This window comes from Nerophis lumbriciformis, linkage group LG12 (genome assembly GCF_033978685.3).
Source record: "Nerophis lumbriciformis linkage group LG12, RoL_Nlum_v2.1, whole genome shotgun sequence".
In the NCBI taxonomy this organism is placed as follows: Eukaryota; Metazoa; Chordata; class Actinopteri; order Syngnathiformes; family Syngnathidae; genus Nerophis; species Nerophis lumbriciformis.
The window spans coordinates 42,107,586-42,135,028 of record NC_084559.2 but is presented as its reverse complement, the minus strand read 5'-3'; the positions used below and the strand labels follow the sequence as shown (position 1 = coordinate 42,135,028).

Sequence of the window (27,443 nt, the reverse complement as noted above, 5' to 3'; positions counted from 1 at the left end):
ATAGTGTGGAGACAGAAGTGTAGATGGAAGCACCTTACAGCGGATAGCAAAGTTATTGACAGGAAATTAACAAGTGGATTAATACGAGGTGGAGTGAGGATAATATAATAGCTGGTAACTGTTGACGTGCCAGCACAACAAATAGGGAGGGCAGACCGATCCATAAATTGGTGGTGTCGACACCTGGGTAATATCCGAATATGGTCGACACAAGAGTCATTTTTTATTTTTTTTTCAATATTTGTAATTTCTTAAAATATTTTTGTTGTTGTTGTTTTTGTAAATGTTTGCAAATTCAGGGTGTAATTATTTGGACACAGGATGACTTTGAGGGCAAAAAAACCAAATAATTTAAATGAGTAATTGATGGTAGTCTTTGCTCTGGTTTAGATATTGTGTACTATTGACTTTCTTTGATCAAACCATTGTATTTAATAAAAGAGAGTAAGGAACTAGTTTAAATAGTGTGCTGGTATTTTTAAACTGTTGCTAGTACTCACCATTCATTCACAATTTACAGTTTTTACATGTGATTGGTATTGGTATCGGTTGATGTCACCAGTGTTGGGTTGGTTACTGAAAACCAGTAACTAGTTACAGTTACTAGTTACTTTATTTCAAAAGTAACTCAGTTACTAACTCAGTTACTTACACCAAAAAGTAATGCGTTACTGTGAAAAGTAACTATTTAGTTACTTATTTTTTTCTTTTTTCTTTTAAAGCTCCCATTAATGCCCTTTTAGCCTTCATTTCAGTACTGTTATTGCACTGGAGAATAATACAATCTGTTGATCAACTTGACATGCATTGTTATCTTCCTTTTAACATACTTAATGAAAAACAGTGCAACATAAAAATGCATTTCTCCTTTCTTTAAACTTGGACCAATGACCATTAATAAAAAAACAACTTAAAGTGCAACATAAGAAGACACATCATCTTCCTTGAAACATAGGTAGTGAAATAAAGCCTGACATCTGGAGTGATGCTGCTGTCTTCCACACTTGGAGCCATGGATTGTAGAATCATTGTTTTCAGTGGCAGGATCATTGACACAGATGGTGAAGTTTCAGTGCTCAGCAGAGATGTAACAGTTTTGAGGGGTTTAAGCACCTGGAGGACCTCCTCTGCCACTCTCACATCATCATCAGACAGGTTGATGATGTCTTTGACATTTGTCTTCAGGGTCTTGTGGGTCAATGCAGAGTATATAGCTGCCTGCTGCTCCAACATATCATAAGTGGAGTTCCACCTTGTTGGGACATCATGTATGAGCTTATGAGTAGGCAGTTTTAGCATGTCTTGCTTTGTTTTAAGCACATGAGCAGCTGTTGTGCTTGGGTGGAAGTAGGAAACCTCCTTCCTGATCCTCCCAAGGAGGCGCTCCATCCTATTGACTGAGATTCCCTTCTGTGATGCCAAATTCACTACATGTGCAAAGCACCTATCTGTGGTCCCAGTCCTGCCTCATTCACTGCAATTATTTGATTTTTGGCATCATCACTTGTGACTGGGATATCTTTATCTTCCATTCCTCCACTGCTTGTGTCAGTACCTGCGCAAGGTGACTCTCGTAGAGGGAGCGTGTCTTCTCATTTCCCAGTCTGAAGTGATCCAGTCCAGGGGAACTATGTGAGTGCTTATCGTCACATAGTTCCCCTGGACGTCCACCCGTCTGTCGTGAGCGCATCAGATGATGCTCGGAATAGTTCATTCACAACTTGTTTCTTCTCCTGCTCATAAAGAGCTGGCACAAACTTATCGCTGCAGTGGGTGCACGCCTGGATGTCGTAACGTGGCTCAAGCACGTTCAGCATGTGTTTAAAACCCTCGTTTTGCACAACCGAGTCTGCACCCATAAACACACCGATTAAATGGCGCGGGGCGTTCAGGCTCCTCCGTTATTCCGCTCGCCATGACCACGCTGTGTGTGGACTGAACTTGCGAACAACTTTTTTTTTTGTTTCATATATCAAACCGCGGATCACGTGTCTGCCAAACCGAAGATATTGATCCGAACGGATCACCACTAGTAAACACAGACACCCCCCCACCCCCCCGTCTTCTCCCCTCCCCACACTCACACCCAGACACATACAGAGCGTGCCTCTTCTCTTCCCAGAGGAAGATTCAGAAGGACGACACCGCAGCGCTCCAATAAAACATACTCAGATCTTCTGTTTCTAGCCGATACTACATAAAAAATAACGTAAAATAAAGCAGTAACGCATCATGTAGTAACGGTAACTGAGTTACTGAATATAAAAAATAACGCGTTAGATAACTAGTTACCGCCGAAACTAACGACGTTACAGCTGGATGTCACTCATGGATAATCGGGATAGTCGGCATAAATCCCTGATCTAAGTATTCGTAACAATAATAATACAGTACTGACCATGACTACACTGTAACATCATATATAGCCTGTGGTTAATGAATTAGCCTGTGGTTGTGATAATGTATGGACTGACTGTATACACATGCAAACATATACTCAGGTATATGACACACTATATAATTACAAACCATTTACCATGTTGAGCTAACTTGACTTACAGTTGTAGGAACATGATAAAATATTTTAAACTAACATATTTGAATGTTATCTCAAGTAATATGTTCATGTTCATTTTACATGAGAATGAATGTCAACTCATGACCTGACTGGGTTATGTTGAGACAACATTGCATGTTTGGAAGAATTGACCATACTTGCCAACCTTGAGACCTCCGATTTCGGGAGGTGGGGGGTGGCGGGGAGCGTGGTCGGGGGTGGGGCGGGGGCGTGGTTAAGAGGGGAGGAGTATATTTACAGCGAGAATTCACCAAGTCAAGTATTTCATATATATATATGTATAAGAAATACTTGACTTTCAGTGAATTCTAGCTATATATATATATATATATATATATATATATATATATATATATATATTTATTTTTTATTTTTTTCATTTTATTTTATTATATATATATATATATATACAGTACATATATATATTATATATATAAGAAATACTTGACTTTCAGTGAATTCTAGCTATATATATATACATATATATACATATATATATATATATATATATATATATATATATATATATATATATATATATATATATATATATATAAATAAAAGAAATACTTGAATTTCAGTGTTCATTTACTTACACATATACACACACATAACACTCATCTACTCATTGTTGAGTTAAGGGTTGAATTGTCCATCCTTGTTCTATTCTCTGTCACTATTTTTCTAACCATGCTGAACACCCTCTCTGATGATACATTCTGCTTCGTCTCCTTGTTGTGTGCGCAGTTGTGCACTGCACTCTCTAAAAGCCATAGATGTTATTGTCACATATGCATGTACAATAGATGGCAGTATTGTCCTGTTTAAGAGTGTCACAACATTGGTGTTTATGGCAGATGAACTGCTTTACGGTAGACGAAAATGTGACTGCTGTTGTTGTGTGTTGTTGCCGCGCTGGGAGGACGTTAATGAAACTGCCTAACAATAAACCTGGAGGGGGCGTGGCCTCCAGCTCCGCCTGAATTTCGGGAGAAAATTTGACACTTTTCTAAATAAAGGGGACCACAAAAAATGTCATTATTGGCTTTATTTTAACAAAAAATATTAGGGTACATTAAACACATTTTTCTTATTGCAATTTTGTCCTTAAATAAAATTGTGAACATACTAGACAACTTGTCTTTTATTAGTAAGTAAACAAACAAAGACTCCTAATTAGTCTGCTGACGTATGCAGTAACATATTGTGTCATTTATCATTCTATTATTTTGTCAACATTATGAGGGACAAACTGTAAACAATATATTATTAATCTACTTGTTCATTTACTGTTAATATCTGGTTATTTTCTGTTTTAACATGTTATAGCTACACTTCTGTTAAAATGTAATAATCACTTATTCTTCTGTTGTTTGATACTTTACATTAGTTTTGGATGATACCACAAATTTAAGTATAGATCCGAAACCAAGTAGTTACAGTATCATACATTGGTCATATTCAAAGTCGTCATGTGTCCAGGGATGTTTTTCCTGAGTTTATGAATATAATATGAATTTTTTTTAAATAATAATAATTTTGTGATGATAAAAATTTGTGATGTAAATATAGTAGTATCGACTACATGCGCTCTTGTACTTGGTATCATTACAGTGGATGTCAGGTGTAGAGATTCACCTATGGCATTTGTGTACATTGTGACGCCGGTGAGCTATTGTATCCTCCTATGGTGTGTAGTGAAGCATGTTTAGCTATTCCTCGTCCTGCAGTGATAATGATACTTGTAAGAAACATACTTTATTTGTCGCCATGGAGGCGAGATTTAGTGATTTAGAAGTAGCTAAAACAGTGCCGACTGTACCGGTACTTTTCTAACATATAGTACCGTTTTTGATTCATTAGTACCGCGATACTACACTTGTGCCGGTATACCGTACAACTCTAAAACATAGTATCTCAATATATTTAAGTTATAAATACTGCAATGTACAACTGTATGAATGAATGATTGCGAGTCATTTATAAAAGAAGTAATACCTCTGATGAAGAGTCATCTCTGACTAGGTGTACCAAGTGTGAGGAAGAGGCAGCAAGTTGAGTAGAAGATGGCAAGGACGAAGAAGGGGTGCAAGGGAAGCAGATGCCACACTTGGATGAGAGATGAAGCAACAGCTGTAGTGTCGCCTCTTCTCTCCCATCTTCTTCAGACCTCAGGTAATTTTGCTAGAGATGAACAGAAGAAGAATAGTTCAGTATGTACTTAAAATAACAAGTGGGGAAAATGTGCACCAATAGGTACTTTTTGGGATGAGTAACTATGAGGAGACCGTCTGATAACCACCATTATTCAATGTTATTTAAAGACATACCGTATTTTCCGCACCATTAGCCGCACCTAAAAACCACAAATTTACTCAAAAGCTGACAGTGCGGCTTTTAACCCGGTGCGCTTTATATATGGATAAATATTAAGATTCATTTTCATAAAGTTTCGTTCTCGCAACTTCGGTAAACAGCCGCCATCTTTTTTCCCGGTAGAGCAGGAAGCGCTTCTTCTTCTACGCAAGCAACCGCCAAGGTAAGCACCCGCCCCCATAGAACAGGAAGCGCTTCTTCTTGTACTGTAAGCAACCACCCGCCCCCGGAAGAAGAAGAAGCGCGGTGCATGCTGGGATATGTGACGTTTCATTTCCATTTGTGTGTTTATGTAAAGACCCCAAAATGGCTCCTATTAAGTGTGTTGTCTGTCTAATTATAAATAATGCAGACGAGGCGTGTTAACTGAGTTCTCAACGTTTACTCACAGCGTGCTCATAACCACATTCTAACTGCCAGCATACAACGCTTCTCAGGGCTACCGCGCATGCTCGTAACTATCGTTGCATGCTGGGTAGTGTAGTTGTTATATTTGCTAGCTCATAACATCACTTTAAGAGACACGCTTACGCGCTTAATTCAATACTCGCCGTCATTCCGGGTGGATTGACAAAAGACCTCCAGCCGCTAGATATTGGTGTCAACAGGGCATTCGAAGCTAGACTGCTAACTGCGTGGGAACAATGGATGACAGAAGGCGAACACACATTCACTAAGACGGAGGCAGCGCCAGACGACGCCAACATCTGCCAGTGGATCGTAAATGCCTGGGCAGATATTTCGGTCACAACTGTGGTCCGAGCTTTCCGGAAGGCAGGATTCACAGAACTGCTGGATAACAGTGACACTGACTCCGATGACTTCGACGAGACGGAACCGGCCATTTTGGATCTCACATTTGCCCAACTTTTCACTTCGGACACCGAAGACGAAGGATTTACGAATGAAGAATAACTTCAGAAAGTGAGCGCTATGTTTATTTTGTGTGTTGTGACATTAACGTTCGAGCAACATTATGTTGCTATTGCTCTGCACTATTTTGAATTTTACTATGTTTGTGATTGCACATTTGCGTACATTTTGGGACAGAGTTGTTAGAACGCTGGTTTTCAATATATTATTAAAGTTTGACTGACCTATCTGACTGTTTTTTTGACATTCCCTTTAGCGCAGCGTAGGCGCAGCTTATAGTCCGGGGCGGCTTATTGGTGGACAAAGTTATGAAATATGCCATTCATTGAAGGTGCGGCTAATAATCCGGTGCGCCTTATAGTGCGGAAAATACGGTAATAACATGTGTGTCATGTAGTGTATTACCAGGCAATTAAAGAAGGACAGGAGATCTTGATGCCCCGTGCTGACAGGCTTGACACTGTTGAGCATTTTGACATTGAGCCACTGCAGGCACTCCGAGGGACTGGGTGGACGGTCTCCACTTCTGGTGTCTCCCATTTTGACCTGAAGTTCCACTAGCTGCTGTTCAATGCTGTGAGGGATAATAGACATTTGTGTAACTGGAAGAGCCCAAACAGCATTTATCACATTAAACCTATGCAGGATAGAAAGCCCACAGGCTCTCATGATAAACAGTGAACAGTTATAGTGTCAATAAATCTTCCCTTGCGCCAACAAGCGTGGGACTGGGGTAGTCTACAACAGAAAAAAACAATTGAAAGCGATACAAACACACGGACAACCATTTTAAAGATACACATACATTAGACCAGCAGTCCACATCCGCATTCGGTCTTCACATGCTTTTATTGTGCTGTCTCTATCATGAGAAAATACAAGACAGATGCAGTGCACATAATAATGTACTATATACAGTCGTGGTCGTAAAGAACATAATGTCATGGCTGTCTTGAGTTTCCAGTCATTTCTACAACTCTTATTTTTTTTGTGATAGAGTGATTGGAGCACATACCGGCACTTGTTGGTCACAAAAAACATTCATGAAGTTTGGTTCTTTTATGAATTTATTATGGGTCTACTGAAAATGTGACCAAATCTGCTGGGTCAAAAGCAGTGACGTGCAGTCAGGGGAGACAGGTGAGGCGGGGCCTCACGTGCCATCATGGAAAGAAAAAAAATGTAAAAAGAAAAAAAAAAATTAAATTGTTACATGTATCCAGTGATTATACTATAACGTTATTTTCCATTTAACTTCACCAGTTTTAGATTATTTTTATTCAAAATCGCTGAATTTTCACATTTGCCGTTCAAATACTGAGAAGAGACTAACGGTGAGTCACCAGCCAGTTGAGCCTCGCCATGGATTGCGCAATGACTCGGCTAACTGCTGGCCTGCTGTGCAGTGAGACCGTATTGCTATATAAATTATATTATACATTTCCATAGTTTAGTTAGCTGAGGTATATAATGTACAGTGTATTTTGTCAACAACTGTATGTGTGTAACGTATCTCTTGTGCTGAGCAAACATAAAACGGCTGCGAAGACGCACTGTGTGAGGCTCGCAGTATTCCCGCCTCCTGGTGGTAGCTGGCGCGAGTGATCGCAGAGATCATTCTTGCGACTACTCGGCTGCAGAAGAAGTGACAACAAGCAGCAACAGTTAGCAGCGATCGTTCATTTTTTCCTCTTGCCTGGACTTTTAACATGGAGGATTACAAATCTAAAATAAAACAGTTTTCTAAACTGGACTGTCAATCGAAGCAGGAGGTAATAATTAAAGGAAGATCTCCATCGAGACAGAGAGACTTTTAAAACTGAATAAAGATAAGGAAGACTTCTATAAACAAGTTATCGATGCTTTTGTTCAAAAGGAGCGGCGCATGGACTTCATTTATAAGTAAAAGTAAGACCATAATAACGTTTTTTTTTATTAAATGTGCTTTTTTGTGTGCTACAGTTTGTATGTGTAAAGTTAAAGTTAAGTTAAAGTACCAATGATTGTCACACACACTAGGTGTGGTGAAATGTGTCCTCTGCATTTGACCCATCCCCTTGCTCACCCCCTGGGAGGTGAGGGGAGCAGTGGGCAGCAGCGGCGCCGCGCCCGGGAATCATTTTTGGTGATTTAACCCCCAATTCCAACCCTTGATGCTGAGTGCCAAGCAGGGAAGAATGCTGGTATGAGCTTTTAAACATAACCCCTTAACTGCTGCCAATCAAATGATGAATAAGATACTCTTTAGGGTTCATATGTTTGTAAATCTGACTGTGATGAAGTCAGTGCCTCACCAGCCATGAACCTCACCGCACGTCACTGGTCAAAAGTATACATACAGCAATGTTAATATTTGGTTACATGTCCCTTGGCAAGTTTCACTGCAATGAGGTGCTTTTGGTAGCCATCCACAAGCTTCTGGCAAGTTTCTGGTTGAATTTTTGACCACCCCTTTTGACAAAATTGGTGCAGTTCAAATAAAGCTATTTCATCTGACATCACATGGACAAAGATAAGACCTTCTGGAGGAAAGTTCTGTGGTCAGATGAAACAAAAATTGAGCTGTTTGGCCACAATACCCACCAACATGTTTGGAAGAGAAAAGGTGAGGCCTTTAATCCCAGGATCACCATACTTACCGTCAAGCATGGTGGTGGTAGTATTATGTTCTGGGCCTGTTTTGCTGCCAATGGAACTGGTGCTTTACAGAGAGTAAATGGGACAATGAAAAAGGAGGACTACCTCCAAATTCTTCAGGACAATCTAAAATCATCAGCCTGGAGGTTGGGTCTTTTTTTGATTGATTGAAACTTTTATTAGTAGATTGCACAGTACAGTACATATACCGTACAATTGACCACTAAATGGTAACACCCGAATGAGTTTTCCAACTTGTTTAAGTCGGGGTCCACGTTAATCAATTCATGGTACAAATATATACTATCAGCATAATACAGTCATCACACAAGTTAATCAATAGAGTATATACATTACATTATTTACAATCCGGGGGATGGGATGTGGAGGGGAATGGGGGCTGGGGGGTAGGTTAGGTTGGGTTGCTATCAGCATATTTCAGTCATCAACAATTTTATAATCTGAGAAATAGACATTGCAACAGTGTAGGTCTCACTTGGTAGGATATGTACAGCGAGCGGTGAACATCGTGAGCTCAGAAGCATAAGAACAAGTATAAACATTTGATTATTTACAAACCTGGGGAGGTGGGATGTGGTGCGGGGAAGGGGTTAGGCTAGGGTTGGAGCTGCCTGGAGGTGTTCTTTTAATGCACTTTTGAAGGAGGATAGAGATGCACATTCTTTTACACCTGTTGGGAGTGCATTCCATATTGATGTGGCATAGAAGGAGAATGAGTCTTGCGTCTTGGGCGCAGTTGGGTGTTCCAACAGGACAATGACCCCAAACACACGTCAAAAGTGGTAAAATAATGGCTAAATCAGGCTAGAATTAAGGTTTTAGAATGGCCTTCCCAAAGTCCTTACTTAAATGTGTGGACAGTGCTGAAGAAACAAGTCCATGTCAGAAAACCAACAAATTTAGCTGAACTGCACCAATTTTGTCAAGAGGAGTGGTTAAAGATGCAACCAGAAGCTTGCCAGAAGCTTGTGGATGGCTACAAAAGCGCCTTATTGCAGTGAAACTTGCCAAGGGACATGTAAGCAAATATTAACATTGCTGTATGTATACTTTTGACCCAGCACATTTGGTCACATTTTCAGTAGACCCATAATAAATTCATAAAAGAACCAATGTTTTTTTGTGACCAACAAGTATGTGCTCCAATCACTCTATCACAAAAAAATGAGAATTGCGGAAATTATAGGAAACTCAAGACAGCCATGACATTATGTTCTTCACAAGTGTATGTAAACTTTTGACCACAACTGTATGTGCAAAAATGTGCGCTCAGCAGCTGGTGAGAAGTAGCGATGCAGACATCAGCCAGCATCTGCGACGTGTGCTTGTACTCATCACACGGTTGGTAAACACACACATGGTTTAAAGGGGAACATTATCACAATTTCAGAATTGTTAAAACCATTAAAAATCAGTTCCCAGTGGCTTATTATATTTTTCGAAGTTTTTTTCAAAATTTTACCCATCACGCAATATCCCTAAAAAAAGCTTCAAAGTGCCTGATTTTAACCATCCGTCCATTTTCCTGTAACGTCACATAGTGATGCCAACACAAACAAACATGGCGGAAAGAACAGCAAACTATAGCGACATTAGCTCGGATTCAGACTCGGATTTCAGCGGCTTAAGCGATTCAACAGATTACAAATGTATTGAAACGGATGGTTGTAGTGTGGAGGCAGGTAGCGAAAACGAAATTGAAGAAGAAACCGAAGCTATTGAGCCATATCGGTTTGAACCGTATGCAAGCGAAACCGACGAAAACGACACGACAGCCAGCGACACGGGAGAAAGCGAGGACGAATTCGGCGATCGCCTTCTAACCAACGATTGGTATGTGTTTGTTTGGCATTAAAGGAAACTAACAACTATGAACTAGGTTTACAGCATATACATTTGGCAACAACATGCACTTTGAGAGTGCAGACAGCCCAATTTTCATCAATAAATATATTCTGTAGACATACCCTCATGTCAGCAGGCCAGGGAAGCTAGGGTCGATATTCTTCTCTTGATCATCTTCGGGACGGTGTGAGCCAAGACATCCAGGGGGTTTAGCTCGCTCGTCTGCGGGAACAAACTGCCACCATTGCTTGCCGTGCTACCGAGGCCCTTTGTCCCTGAATTGCTCACACACTCAGGCAGATTCAATGGGGGTCTGGCGGCAGATTTCTTTGACTTTATCGTTGGAAATTCATCTGCTTTGAGTGTCGCAGGATATCCACACATTCTTGCCATTTCTGTCGTAGCATAGCTTTCGTCGGTAAAGTGTGCGGAACAAACGTCCAATTTCTTGGGCCACTGGTGCAACTTGAATCCGTCCCTGTTCGTGTTGTTACACCCTCCGACAACACACCGACGAGGCATGATGTCTCCAAGGTACGGAAAACAGTCGAAAAAACGGAAAATGACAGAGCTGATTTGACTCTGTGTTTGAGAAAATGGCGGATTGCTTCCCGATGTGACGTCACGTTGTGACGTCATCGCTCCGAGAGCGAATATTAGAAAGGCGTTTAATTCGCCAAAATTCACCCATTTAGAGTTCGGAAATCGGTTAAAAAAATATATGGTCTTTTTTCTGCAACATCAAGGTATATATTGACGCTTACATACATCTGGTGATAATGTTCCCCTTTAAGCATCAACTCTTCTGCATTCCCTTTAATATGACCGACTAGAAAGGACATTGATGTGTTTAGTCATTCCCATGCAACTCAGTATATGTGACCAAACAACACCAAGTGCATACAGGTATTGTCCCTGAATGCTATAAAACCTGTTGCAGACAACCACGACAAGACCAACTTTTTTGTTGTCTGTACAATTACGATCACATTTTATTTTATGTCGTAAATATCATGGCGGTTTGTAGTCGTCTGTAAGTTGTTGATTGAAGGGGCTGTCTGCAACCTTTTCACCAGAGGTTCTTAGCTAGCAGGCACGACATTGGTACTACATTGATTATACATAAAGGGCCTTTAAAACTGACTTTGACACAACGTTGCAAAACAGTTGTATTTGCAAATTGAGACAACGTTGACGACTAACATTGGATCCACAATGTTGGTTGGGAAATTACCACATGTCAATGGTCAGATCAACGTCACAACCTGATATTGAATAAACTCTGTCAAAAAGCAAGTTGTTTCAACGTTGTATTTGTGTTGTAGAATATTGGTTGGAAAATGACCAAAAGTATATGTCAAATCAACGTCACAACCTGACAATGAATAAACATTGTCAAAAAGCATGTTGTTCCAACGTTAAGTTTGAGTTGCTCAACGTCAGGACCTAATTCAACAAGTTCTCAACGATGTTTCATTATCTGGTGCTTGCTGGGTAACATTTTTTATGTTAAGGCCCGACTTTTCCACTATAGGGGAGCCAGAGGCCTACTCTAATTTCAACCCTGTATTAGTAATCTTCCTCTGTATGTTGATGGTATTCAATAATTACTGTATATCTAACCTATTCACAGTTTAACAGGATACAACTTGTCAAATGATATGTTAATGACAAATATTATCATTAAGGCTTAGGTCAGGCTGATTACAAAAAAACAAAAAACTAATCAAATATACTGCAGTAGAAGGGACTTGTAAAAACTGATGGAAAATACAATTACGCAGTGCTAAAATAAATACATTCTAACTATCCATCCATCCATTTTCTATCACTTGTCCCTTACGGCAGTGGTCCCCAACCACCGGGCCGCAGCCCGGACCGGTCACACGAGAAATAAAAAAATAAAAATTATTATTTTTTATTTTTTATTTTATTAAATCAACATAAAAACACAATATATACATTATATATCAATATAGATCAATACAGTCTGCAGGGATACAGTCCGTAAGCACACATGATTGTATTTCTTTATGACCAAAACAAATTAAAAAAATAAAATTAATATCATAACCTGGTGTCATTGCTGGGCTGGATTTGGCCTGCGGGCCGCCAGTTGACTAGCCCTGGTCTATTGTATCAACAACATGACTGGAAATTGTTAGTTGCTTCTCTCTTCAATATAATGAGTCATTCTGAAATATATACCAATAATATGTATGTATGTTATATATATTTTTTTGTTTGAAATATGTAACTTTGGGCAAGTTGCAAACTCAAATTTAAATATATATTGTTAATTTTTATTATCTATTTTTTAACCTAAATATATTTTATTCAACCAATTAACAACGATCGCGAGCTACCGGTTAATCGTGGAGGGTGTGTCAGTTGATCGGCAGCCAGGCATTAATAAAATAGACCTAAAAATGTGCAATCAATCTTCACCAAGACGTCATTTTCGTCCCTTGATTGACATTCACGGCCCCCGGGGATCTTGTGAGATGACGCTGGCTGCTGCCAGATAATTATTAAGAAAAAATGACCAACAGGAAGGCGAGAAACACTTTTTTTATTTCAACAGACTCTCGTGCCGTACCTTCCGTCAAAACTCCAAAGACTGACAGCACAGTTCCTGTCTTCACAATAAAAGCCCTGCTTCATCCTGCCTGCGCTAACACAATAAGAGTCTCAGAAAGCTAGCGCACACAAGCTAGCAAGCTATGGAGTTTTCCGTCAATGTATTTCTTGTAAAGTGTATAAAAAGGAGTATGGAAGCTGGACAAATAAGATGCCAAAAACCAACCACTTTCATGTGGTATTGGACAGAAAGGAGGACTTTCTTTCTCCTCTATTTGAAAATGTGGACGTTATCATCACTACTGTCTGATTCCAATCAATGCAGGTCATCAGAATCAGGTAATACACCAACTTATATTCTTGTCTTCATGAAAGAAAGGAATCTGTATGTGTTAAAAATGCTTGTATTATCATTAAACACCTTTAACTTGTTAACAAAAATGCCTCTTTCATAAATAAATACAAATAAATTGTTATTATATATGAATGAGATAGATCCTCTCGACTTGGTCAATTGAAAAGTAGCTCGACTGCAGAAAAAGTGTGTGCACCCCTGATCTGATTAAATTATTTTTTTTATAGTTGAATAATAATTCAAAATAATACAGGGTTAATTAGAAAATAGACTGTATGGCTCATTAAAATGTTGTGATGGTGACAGATTGACCCTGGAACAGATCATTTCCATAATTTCTTACAGACAAGAATGCTTCCAAGGTCGACCAGTGTTCCGGAATAAATTGTTTTTGACGTTTTTTTGTTGTTGTTGCATATGTATTTATATGATGAATAATTAACACTAAAAGTCTAATAAATACGGAATATATGGTAATGGTTAAAAACATAAATCTCCCTAATATACGTATGTGTGTAAGCGTGTGCATCACATGGTACATGCTCATTTCCCCATCAGAGCGCTGGTCCCCCAACTGCGGGTCCATAAACTGCCTCCTGCCTGCTCCTGGGCCATTAACACATCCAGATGTCTTACAATGGCAACACATTAAATAAGTGTTCAATCTGACACAATTTAATTTCAGCAGGGGAAACTCGCAAGGGGATAAAATGTTATAGACTGGTCCAAACGTCTGTGCTCTAGAATCAACACTGCCACTTTAACTACTTCTACCTCGCAAACGCTCTACGTTGTCTTCAAAGCAGACAAATTGATGATGCTAAGGTGTTTGGAGGGACTTGATGTCAAAGTGTGCAACTTTTCTTTTATTATTTGGGTATATAGGTAACAACCTGTGCTTTGCATTGATGTTTTCATTAATAAGAAAACTTGCACACTAAAAATAAACAAACGCATTAACAATAAAGAAAATACTTCTCGCACACAATGGTAATCGATTCTAAATTGTTTTGTTTTTTTTTAATTAATAAGAATAAGAAATTCACATTTAAAGGGAAATAAATTAAATTACCTGGATAAATTTTCATCACATGCTTTTGCAAAGACATAAGAACAGAAGCTGATGTATGTTTATAGTTCTGGTTCTGGGCTCCACACCAGGGCTTCAAACAGACAGCAGGTTTCAAATGGGCCTCCATCTGTGGCGTACTTTTTCAGTCACTCTCCAAAGTTCATTAAAAGCACAACACGTCAGTGAAGTGCAATTCAGATAGGAGTTTCACAGCAGAACGGAGGTCACTTTTAACTTGCACATTGCTAGTCTGGGATCCAGGGACAAGTTGAATGGTGGAATAAATGCCATACTATTCTTCTGTCATTGTACAGACGAGGATACGATGAAAGCAATACAGGTGTTGTTCTATAGAGAAAACATTACAGCTTTTGGTAAGTATATAGCCTGGTTTCCTCCCACATCCCAAAAACATGCATCTTGGGTTAATTGAAAACTCTATTTCAGGGGTGTCAAACTAATTTTAGATCGGGGGCCACATGGAGAAAAATCTACTCCCAAGAGGGCCGGACAGGTAAAATCACAGCACGATAACTTAAAAATCAAGAGAACTTCAGTTCTTTTAAAAAATAGAACAAGCACTTTCTGAAATTGTACAAATCATAATGTTGTTGTTTTTTTGCACTTGCATGTTGTGGTTAATAGTATTCTATCTTTATTTGTCATTATTTATATTTTCTGAATAAATTATGTGATAATGTTCATCAGTCAACTCATTGGTGTTAATTTTCAATCTATCAAGATAAAACAAATGTATATCATTGTATTATTATTTTCGGGGCTCCCTATGTCTAGCATTAAAAAATTACAGTTGGTACAAAATGCGGCTGCTAGACTTTTGACAAGAACAAGAAAGTTTGATCATATTACGCCTATACTGGCTCACCTGCACTGGCTTCCTGTGCACTTAAGATGTGACTTTAAGGTTTTACTACTTACGTATAAAATACTACACGGTCTAGCTCCGTCCTATCTTGTCGATTGCATTGTACCATATGTCCCGGCAAGAAATCTGCGTTCAAAGAACTCCGGCTTATTAGTGATTCCCAGAGCCCAAAAAAAGTCTGCGGGCTATAGAGCGTTTTCTATTCGGGCTCCAGTACTATGGAATGCCCTCCCGGTAACAATTAGAGATGCTACCTCAGTAGAAGCATTTAAGTCCCATCTTAAAACTCATTTGTATACTCTAGCCTTTAAATAGCCCCCCTGTTAGACCAGTTGATCTGCCGTTTCTTTTCTTTTCTCCTCTGCTCCCCTTTTCCTTGAGGGGGGGGGGGGGCACAGGTCCGGTGGCCATGGATGAAGTGCTGGCTGTCCAGAGTCGGGACCCGGGGTGGACCGCTCGCCTGTGCATCGGCAGGGAACATCTCTGCGCTGTTGACCCGTCTCCGCTCGGGATGGTGTCCTGCTGGCCCCACTATGGACTGGACTCTCACTATTATGTTGGATCCACTATGGACTGGACTCTCACAATATTATGTCAGACCCACTCGACATCCATTGCTTTCGGTCTCCCCTAGAGGGGGGGGGGTTACCCACATATGCGGTCCTCTCCAAGGTTTCTCATAGTCATTCACATCGACGTCCCACTGGGGTGAGTTTTTCCTTGCCCGTATGTGGGCTTTGTACCGAGGATGTCGTTGTGGCTTGTGCAGCCCTTTGAGACACTTGTGATTTAGGGCTATATAAATAAAGATTGATTGATTGATTGATCAAAATGAAATTACCGTATGTTATTTGTGTAGTTTGATAATTTCTCTTGATTGATGTACAACATCATGTGGTTTATTTTGTACATATGTAGCATCATCTACAAATGTCATCCAGTGGACACATTTAGAACAGCAGTTTATTTCATAAAAAAATGTCAGGTTAATTTTTATACTTAGCAAACTCATCCCGCGGGCCGGATAAAACTTGTTCACGGGCCTGATCCGGCCCTCCGGCCGTACGTTTGACACCTCTGTTCTACGTGTTCTAAAGATGAGTGTGAATGTATTTTTGTCTAGATTGGATTTTTGACAAAAGAAAAAGTTGGTCCGGGTCACAGCACTGTTTTTTTTTTAGGTCCGGCCTGTAGACCTGCCCGGTCCTTTATTGATGTCTTGGCTAAGTGAGTACAAAATAAACTGTGAAATAATTCACTTTTACGATTTATTTTAAGTATTACAGAGTACACAAAATGCAATGTTTAAAACCATACTTGCCAACCCTCCCGGATTTTCCGGGAGACTCCCGAAATTCAGCGCCTCTCCCGAAAACCTCCCGGGACAAATTTTCTCCCGAAAATCTCCCGAAATTCAGGCACACTATATAAACAGCGTACCTGCTCAATCATGTTATAACTGTAGAATGATTGAGGGCGAGTTCTTGGTTTCTTATGTGGGTTTATTGTTAGGCAGTTTCATTAACATCCTCCCAGCGCGGCAACAACACACAACAACAGCAGTCACATTTTGTCTACCGTAAAGCAGTTCGTCTGCCGTAAACAGCAATGTTGTGACACTCTTAAACAGGACAATCATGCCATCTAGTGCATTTGATGAAAGAACTTTTTGCGTGCCACACAGCAATGCATCATCAGTGAGGGTGTTCAGCATGGTTAGAAAAATAGTGATAAATAGAACAAGGATAGACAATTCAACCCTTAACTCAACAATGAGTAGATGAGTGTTATGTGTGTGTATATGTGTAAATAAATGAACACTGAAATCAAGTATTTCTTTTATCTATATATATATATATATATATATATATATATATATATATATATATATATATATATATATATATATATAAGAAATACTAAGTCAAGTATTTCATATATATATATATATATATATATATATATATATATATATATATATGAAATACTTGACTTGGTGAATCCTAGCTGTAAATATACTCCTCCCCTCTTAACCACGCCCCCAAACACGCCCCCGCCCCGCCCACCACCCCCCACCTCCCGAAATCGGAGGTCTCAAGGTTGGCAAGTATGTTTAAAACTGAAAAAGGAGAGTGACACTTGCAGGTGGGCCCTCAAAGGGGAACTTTACCTTTTTTTTGGGAATTTTACCTATCGTTCACAATCATTATGAGAATTCGTAATGAGATTTCTAACAAAATCGGCTCGTTCTTGTTAGCTGGCAATGCAGCTAATGGAAGCAATCAATTCTACCTCTAAATCACTTTAAAATGCATAAAAAAATGGTCAACAATACTTAATTTGTATTCTGTAACCTGTAGAATAACCAAACTGTGGCAACATTGTTATTGTAAGTGCGAACACTGAGGAACAATTTTTCTAGCGTACTAACACATCGGTGTGCTATGGTATTAGCCGTAGAAGCTAACTACGGCAAGACGTAAGCTAGCTTTTACGCCAGAACGAAACGTGTTTGAGTTTGAAATACACAACACTGCGATAAGACACTAATCTGACATATACGTTTGAACTATACGCTACTTTGTATTAAAAATGGCAATAGCGGAGGATGCATGTGCATGTGCGAGCCAGTGTACCCATCAACAAGAGGATAGAGCAGGGGTCGGCAACCCAAAACAATGAAAGAGCCATATTGGACTAAAAATACAAAAAACTAATCTGTCTGTAGCCGCAAAAAAATAAAAGCCGTATATAAGTCTTATAATGAAGGAAACCCATGATGTAAGTGTCAATATTAGCCATATTAGCCTACTATGAAAATGACTATGTGTCACAGGCTGAAGCAAATCTTCGTTGACAGAAATGTTGAAATGTAATATTTATTCTACACATTTTTACAACATTAGAAACAATTAGTAAATCAGAGGCTACTCAGAAGGTGGGATAACTCCTGGAAAATACTGGCTTTTAATGGCCAAAGGTATACAGGTAAAAGCCAGTAAATTAGAATATTTTGAAAAACTTGATTTATTTCAGTAATTGCATTCAAAAGGTGTAACTTGTACATTATATGTATTCATTGCACACAGACTGATGCATTCAAATGTTTATTTCATTTAATTTTGATGATTTGAAGTGGCAACAAATGAAAATCCAAAATTCCGTGTGTCACAAAATTAGAATATTACTTAAGGCTAATACAAAAAAGGGATTTTTAGAAATGTTGGCCAACTGAAAAGTATGAAAATGAAAAATATGAGCATGTACAATACTCAATACTTGGTTGGAGCTCCTTTTGCCTCAATTACTGCGTTAATGCGGCGTGGCATGGAGTCGATGAGTTTCTGGCACTGCTCAGGTGTTATGAGAGCCCAGGTTGCTCTGATAGTGGCCTTCAACTCTTCTGCGTTTTTGGGTCTGGCATTCTGCATCTTCCTTTTCACAATACCCCACAGATTTTCTATGGGGCTAAGGTCAGGGGAGTTGGCGGGCCAATTTAGAACAGAAATACCATGGTCCGTAAACCAGGCACGGGTAGATTTTGCGCTGTGTGCAGGCGCCAAGTCCTGTTGGAACTTGAAATCTCCATCTCCATAGAGCAGGTCAGCAGCAGGAAGCATGAAGTGCTCTAAAACTTGCTGGTAGACGGCTGCGTTGACCCTGGATCTCAGGAAACAGAGTGGACCGACACCAGCAGATGACATGGCACCCCAAACCATCACTGATGGTGGAAACTTTACACTAGACTTCAGGCAACGTGGATCCTGTGCCTCTCCTGTCTTCCTCCAGACTCTGGGACCTCGATTTCCAAAGGAAATGCAAAATTTGCAAGGTTGGGTGATGGTTTGGGGTGCCATGTCATCTGCTGGTGTCGGTCCACTCTGTTTCCTGAGATCCAGGGTCAACGCAGCAGTCTACCAGCAAGTTTTAGAGCACTTCATGCTTCCTGCTGCTGACCTGCTCTATGGAGATGGAGATTTCAAGTTCCAACAGGACTTGGCGCCTGCACACAGCGCAAAATCTACCCGTGCCTGGTTTACGGATTATGGTATTTCTGTTCTAAATTGGCCCGCCAACTCACCTGACCTTAGCCCCATAGAAAATCTGTGGGGTATTGTGAAAAGGAAGATGCAGAATGCCAGACCCAAAAACGCAGAAGAGTTGAAGGCCACTATCAGAGCAACCTGGGCTCTCATAACACCTGAGCAGTGCCAGAAACTCATCGACTCCATGCCACGCCGCATTAACGCAGTAATTGAGGCAAAAGGAGCTCCAACCAAGTATTGAGTATTGTACATGCTCATATTTTTCATTTTCATACTTTTCAGTTGGCCAACATTTCTAAAAATCCCTTTTTTGTATTAGCCTTAAGTAATATTCTAATTTTGTGACACACGGAATTTTGGATTTTCATTTGTTGCCACTTCAAATCATCAAAATTAAATGAAATAAACATTTGAATGCATCAGTCTGTGTGCAATGAATAAATATAATGTACAAGTTGCACCTTTTGAATGCAATTACTGAAATAAATCAAGTTTTTCAAAATATTCTAATTTACTGGCTTTTACCTGTAGATGTGTGTGTCCAAGTTAAAGTAAACGGCAGGCCGTCTTCTTCTAATGGATTTATTACAATCTTTGGCAAGCTAAGTAACGTTTGCTGTGGTCTGGAACAACATGGCACACAAACAACTATCTGAAATGCAGCCAATATTACATACAAATAATGTGTCATTAGACATGCAAATATAAATTAAATACACAGAGTAAAGGATTTTAAATGAGCTCTAATATACCTACAAATCAGGCATAATGATGCAATATGTACATACAGCTAGCCTAATTAGCCTGTTAGCATTGATTAGCTTGCAGTCATACACTGACCAAATATAGCACTCCAACAAGTCAATAACATCCACATAGGTCACCTTTGTGCATTCACACACAGTATATAACGTTTGGTGGACAAAATGAGACAAAGAAGGAGTGGAAGATTTTACATGTAAACAAACTGTTGCGTCACAGTCCACACTATGGTGAGTTCAAGAACCACCGGAATTAGTAGGACAAAACGATGTTCACCAAATACTCTCATATGTGAAGCATACACACAAACATATTAAACATTTCTAACAATTGGGAAGGTTTGTGTCATGTTTTGTCCTCAAGCAAAAAACATACTAAAACACACTTTTTCCATTTTCGATCCTTTTTTAAAAATGCTCCAGGGAGCCATTATAAAGAGCCGCATGCGGCTCAAGAGCCGCGGGTTGCTGAAAAAGAAGGAGCTTATTGACTTAAATGGTAGATGGTCTGCATTTATATAGTGCTTAACTATACTTGGAATGATACCCAAAGCTCTTTACATTATACATCACATTCACCCATTCACACACCCATTCACACACTGATGGCGGAAGCTGCCATGCAAGGCGCTAACGACGACCCATCAGGAGCAAGTTGAAATCGAACCTGGAACCCTGAAGTTGCTGACACGGCCACTTTATCATTAAACTACAATAGCGGACTCGCGCAAAGCTCTTCGGTTAAATCTTTACCATATTTGGAAATATCCGCTGACGTCACACTTCGGAAAATGTCACAAATCGGGCAAATTCCAAACGGTTCGTTTGTAGGAAGTAAATATCTCCGCCATGCTTCCATGGTTTGATTTAACATTTTCGAAACTTATGCAGATCCCAATTACACAAAAACAGGTACCAATAGGCCATACTTGCCAACCTTGAGACCTCCGATTTCGGGAGGTGGGGGGTGGGAGCGTGGTCGGGGGGCGTGGTTGGGGGCGTGGTTAAGAGGGGAGGAGTATATTTACAGCTAGAATTCACCAAGTCAAGTATTTCATATATATATATATATATACATATATATATATAAGAAATACTTGACTTTCAGTGAATTCTAGCTATATATATATATATTTTTTTTTTTTTTTTTTTTTTTTATTTTATATATATATATATATATATATATATAAATAGGATAAATACTTGATTGAATTTCAGTGTTCATTTATTTACACATATACACACACATAACACTCATCTACTCATTGTTGAGTTAAGGGTTGAATTGTCCACCCTTGTTCTATTCTTTGTCACTGTTTTTCTAACCATGCTGAACATACTGAGTATATTTACAGCTAGAATTCACCAAGTCAAGTATTTCATCTATATATATATATATATATATATATATATATATATACATATATAGATAAGAAATACTTGACTTTCAGTGAATTCTAGCTATATATATATATATATATATATATATATATATATATATATATATATATATATATATATATATATAACAATAAGAGAAATACTTGATTGAATTTCAGTGTTCATTTATTTACACATATACACACACATAACACTCATCTACTCATTGTTGAGTTAAGGGTTGAATTGTCCACCCTTGTTCTATTCTTTGTCACTGTTTTTCTAACCATGCTGAACATACTGAGTATATTTACAGCTAGAATTCACCAAGTCAAGTATTTCATCTATATATATATATATATATATATATATATATATATATATATATATATATATATATATATATATATATATATATATATATATATACATATATAGATAAGAAATACTTGACTTTCAGTGAATTCTAGCTATATATATATATATATATATATATATATATATATATATATATATATATATATATATATATATATATATATATATATAACAATAAGAGAAATACTTGATTGAATTTCAGTGTTCATTTATTTACACATATACACACACATAACACTCATCTACTCATTGTTGAGTTAAAGGTTGAATTGTCCATCCTTGTTCTATTCTTTGTCACTATTTTTCTAACCATGCTGAACACCCTCTCTGATGATGCATTCTGCTTCGTCTCCTTGTTGTGCGCGCAGTTGTGCACTGCAGTCTCTAAAAGCCGTGGATGTTATTGTCACATATGCATGTACAGTAGATGGCAGTATTGTCCTGTTTAAGAGTGTCACAACATTGCTGTTTACAGCAGACAAACTGCTTTACGGTAGACGAAAACGTGACTGCTGTTGTTGTGTGTTGTTCCCGCGCTGGGAGGATGTTAATGAAACTGCCTAACAATAAACCCACATAAGAAACCAAGAACTCTCCCTCCATCATTCTACAGTTATAACGTGATTGGGCAGGCATGCTGTTTATATTGTGGGAAAGCAGACGTGAAAACAGGCTGTCGACGCGTCACTCAGGTCCGCCTGAATTTCGGGAGATTTTCGGGAGAAAATTTGTCCCGGGAGGTTTTCGGGAGAGGCGCTGAATTTCGGGAGTCTCCCGGAAAATCCGGGAGGGTTGGCAAGTATGCAATAGGCAGTGTTGGTAATAACAACATTATAGAGTATAACGCCATTACAAATTGCGTATTTTTTTTCAGCAACGAGTAATCTAGTTAATTACTGTTCCCATCGTTGCAACGCCATTGCCGTTATTGAGGATGTGAAGTGGCTCATTACTACAGTTCGGTTGAATGAAGCACAAGGGGTCAGGTTTCGGCCGCACATTAGCTGCACTGGAGAGAGAGCAGGGGTGGGGATGATGACGCCGCTGTAAATGCGCTGATGATGGTTGGCGATCATGCCCTGCTCACACTGTCTCACTGCACACTCTGACTGACACACAACAAGACCCGCGACGAGCGGCAGCCAGGGAAATTCACAAGTCGCGTTCTCAAACTGCAAGTACCGGCACTATTTTTAGCTCATTGAAATGAAAGGCAAGCATGTTAATGTAACATGCACGCTATGTCTAGGATCACATCACCACATGCCAACATGGCTGTTACTGCTGCTAACCCAACCCCAAGCCCAAATGCTGCCAACGTTTTAGTCAGATTCATCACATTTTAGTATTTGGATTAATCATGATTATTCACAGGTGATTATTAAAATGAGCTTAAAAAAACACCCCAATATTTGCAATTTTATTGGCAGAATGTCATTCAGGAATGTTTTGAACAATTTTAAAAGTTAAAAAAGTTAAAGTACCAATGATTGTCACACACACACACTAGGTGTGGTGAAATTATCCTCTGCATTTGACCCATCACCCTTGATCACCCCCTGGGAGGTGAGAGGAGCAGTGAGCAGCAGCAGTGGCCGTGCCCGGGAATCATTTTTGGTGATTTAACCCCCAATTCCAACCCTTGATGCTGAGTGCCAAGCAGGGAGGTAATGGGTCCCATTTTTATAGTCTTTGGTATGACTCGGCCGGGGATTGAACTCACGACCTACCGATCTCAGGGCGGACACACTAACCACAAGCCCACTGAGGCTTACTAGATTGCATGTCATTTATTTGGCAAAAATAGTTTTATCTAAAGTTCCTCCAGGCTGTATTTTGATATACAGGTGCAGATAACTGCACTACTTAAAGGCGAACTGCACTTCTTTTGGAATTTTACCTATCGCTCAGAATCATTATGTGAGACTTGAAAACAAAATGTTTTTTCTTTCCTTTTTATCATATAAAAATCTGCTCGTTTTAGGTGGCTAGCGATGCAGCTAATGGGAGGAATCAATTCTACCTCTAAATCACTTTAACAATGCATTCAAAAACCGTCAACAATACTTAATTTAGACTTACTTAGACTTAGACAATCTTTATTGATCCACAAGGGAAATTGTTGCACACAGTAGCTCAGTTACAAAGGATGGAAAGGTTAAGGATGGAAAGGATAATGCAGGAGTAAAGTACACTAAAAATGTACCATAGTAGCAATATAAAATATAGCATATATCTACTATTTACATATCATATATACAGTATATAATATATACTGATATATTATATTATTATATTATATTTTTATATAATATATACAATATATATCAAATCCAAATTGCCATGTACAATATAACAGTTTATGTAACGGCTCCATCAACGGCAGCATAAAATAGAGTAGATCCAGCAAAAAATATACATTATTAACAAAGAAAATGTTTTATTTACCTTCTGTAACCTGTATAATATTCAAGCTGTAGCTACATTGTTAAAGTAAGAGTGACCACTGAGGAATTCTATTTCTAGCGTACTAACACATTGGTGTGCTACGGTGTGAGCCGTAAAAGCTAACTTCGGCAAGAGATAAGCTAGCTTCAGCACGAAACACGTTTGAGTTTGTAATACACAACACTGTGATAGGACATCAATCTGTACTGACTGAAAAACATGAACAATCATATTACAGTATCTGTAAAGTATTAGCCCACATTCCATGTTTTGTTTGTACACAGCTAGCCAGACAGTACTGTACTGTAATTGTACTAACATGCATGACGTGCTGCATGTATCATGATCAATATTATAGTGACTCACTCGATGGACAGTTGTCTGTTTGGTCCAGCTGACCGGGGACGTTTCCTGTTGATTTTGGGTAAGCAATCCATTTATGTCGAAATAGCTTGTCTCCAAGTTCCATATTCATAGCATCAAAATCGCTTTCATCCCCCTTTCCCAGCTTCCATCTGTTCCAAGGTCTCACTTTTCCTCCGTGCTCGCTTCTATAAGCAGCAGTATATTTAGCTTCAAAAGTATAAGGTTGTAAATCCTCGTTTGTCCAAAAATAGTCGTCTTTGTTGTCTGTTACCAAGTCTGCCATGATTACAGAACACATTCGTGTTTGATTCCGGAAGTATGTTGCTATGGAAACAGAAATCAATGCACAAACGAAATCAGTCCCGGAAATGACAAAATACGGTAAATATTAAACATATTGTTGTGAGAGTGTCTGTTACTACATATATATATATATACTTGCAGTGTGTATATTGTACATATTACATATTGTTATGAAGGTGTCTGTGACTATATTATATATATACTTGCAGTGTGTATATTGGACATATTACATATTGTTATAAACATGTTTATTACTACATTGTACATATACTTGCAGTGTGTATATTGTACATAATACATATTGTTATGAAGGTGTATGTTACTATATTATATATATACACTTGCAGTGTGTATATAAAACATATTACATATTGTTATGAAGGTATCTGTTACTACATTATATATATATATATATATATATATATATATATATATATATATATATATATATATATATATATATATATATATATATATTAGGGATGTCCGATAATGGCTTTTTGCCGATATCCGATATTCCGATATTGTCCAACTCTTTAATTATTGATACCGATATCAACCGATACCGATATCAACCGATATACGCAGTCGTGGAATTAACACATTATTATGCCAAATTTGGACAACCGGGTATGGTGAAGATAAGGTAATTTTTTTCAAAAATTAATAAAATAAAATAAATACATTAAAAACATTTTCTTGAATAAAGAAAGTAAAACAATATAAAAAAAGTTACATAGAAACTAGTAATTAATGACAATTAGTAAAATTAACTGTTTAAGGTTAGTACTATTAGTGGACCAGTAGCACGCACAATCATGTGTGCTTACGGACTGCATCCCTTGCAGACTGTATTGATATATATTGATATATAATGTAAGAACCAGAATATTACAGAATACCATTAATAACAGAAAGAAACAATCCTCTTGTGTGAATGAGTGTGAATGAGTGTAAATGGGGGAGGAAGGTTTTTTGGGTTGGTGCACTCATTGTAAGTGTATCTTGTGTTTTTTATGTTGATTTAATAAAAAATAAATAAATAAATAAATACAATAAAATTAAAATAAAAACGATAACGATAATAAAAAAAAACAATACCAATAATTTCCAATATTACATTTTAACGCATTTATCGGCCGATAATATATTATATATATATACATCTCTAATATATATATGTATATATACATCTCTAATATATATATGTGTGTATATATATATATATATATATATATATATATATATATATATATATATATATATATATATATATATACACACACTCATAATGTGTATATTGTATGTATTACATATTGTTATGAAGGTGTCTGTTACTACATTATATATATACTTGCAGTGTGTATATTGTACATAATCCATATTGTTATGAAGGTGTATGTTACTACATTATGTATATACACTTGCAGTGTGTATATAAAACATATTACATATTGTTATGAAGGTGTCAGTTACTACATTATATATATATATATATATATATATATATATATATATATATATATATATATATATATATATATATATATATATATATATATACTTGCAATGAACAATATGTACATATTACATATTGTTATGAAGGTGTATGTGTGTATATAAAACATATTACATATTGTTATGAAGGTGTCTGTTACTACATTATACATATACTTGCAGTGTGTATATAAAACATATTACATATTGTTATGAAGGTGCCTGTTACTAAATTATATAAAGACTTGCAGTGTGTATATAAAACGTTGATGGAGGGTTTTGAAGTTGTTTTAGAGGCTTTGATGTCTACAACGGTGACTCCAGTTAGCCCAATTTTTCAAGCGCTTTTTATCATCTTTAAAATTGTAAAAAAAAAAAAAAATACATGTGTGTTCTGGTCTCTCAAAATGATTGTGAACGCATACGCAACGTGACTAGCTATGTGACTAACTGTATGATCACTTATACACGTGTTCTTCGTCGGGGTTTTCTAAGCGTTCATAAAACATTCGGTTATAAGTCCTTACGTAGAATGTTGTTCATCTGTGTTTAATCAATGAGACAGTTTCTTATTATTTTAGATTTACTCTCACAGATGGATGGATAGACACCTGCTCTACAGCCTAGCTTTTCCGCCATAACAGATGCACGTGCAACACTTAAGACCTTCAGTATATCAGTATGTGGAATCAAATCATGGAATGGATGAAGCACAGAAATCAAACAATGTACTAATATGATCCACTTCAAGAAACTGTTCAAACTTAAAGTGTTTACAAAGTACACAGAAGAAGTTCTGAATTGATATCATCCATCCATTAATTTGCTAGATAATCTTATTTATCTCACCATATGAAATATAACTTACTTCACTAATTATTATTCATTTTTAATGTTATTACTTATGGAGTATATTGTGAATAAATTGAGAACAGGAAGTGAACAAAAGTGTTAGCAACTGCTATGTACGGGAAAAGGGGTAGGAGTAGATAAGCTCTGCTTCTTCCTACCCCTTTTCGAACATGTTGAATAGAGAAACCG

General features: G+C 37.9%; 1 protein-coding gene across 3 annotated transcripts in view; it reads right to left on the bottom strand.

Annotated features, from left to right (window-relative positions):
* kiaa0825 (KIAA0825 ortholog) overlaps positions 1-27,443 on the bottom strand; it is a 573,303-nt gene that overhangs the window by 506,399 nt on the left and 39,461 nt on the right. For all 3 annotated transcript variants that reach the window (XM_061986612.1, XM_061986613.1, XM_061986614.1), the window contains exons 3-4: positions 6,233-6,401; positions 4,577-4,762 (exon numbers count right to left, since the gene is read on the bottom strand). In XM_061986612.1, the coding sequence (XP_061842596.1) occupies positions 4,577-4,762; positions 6,233-6,401 (355 nt within the window). The remainder of the gene's footprint in view (positions 1-4,576; positions 4,763-6,232; positions 6,402-27,443) is intronic.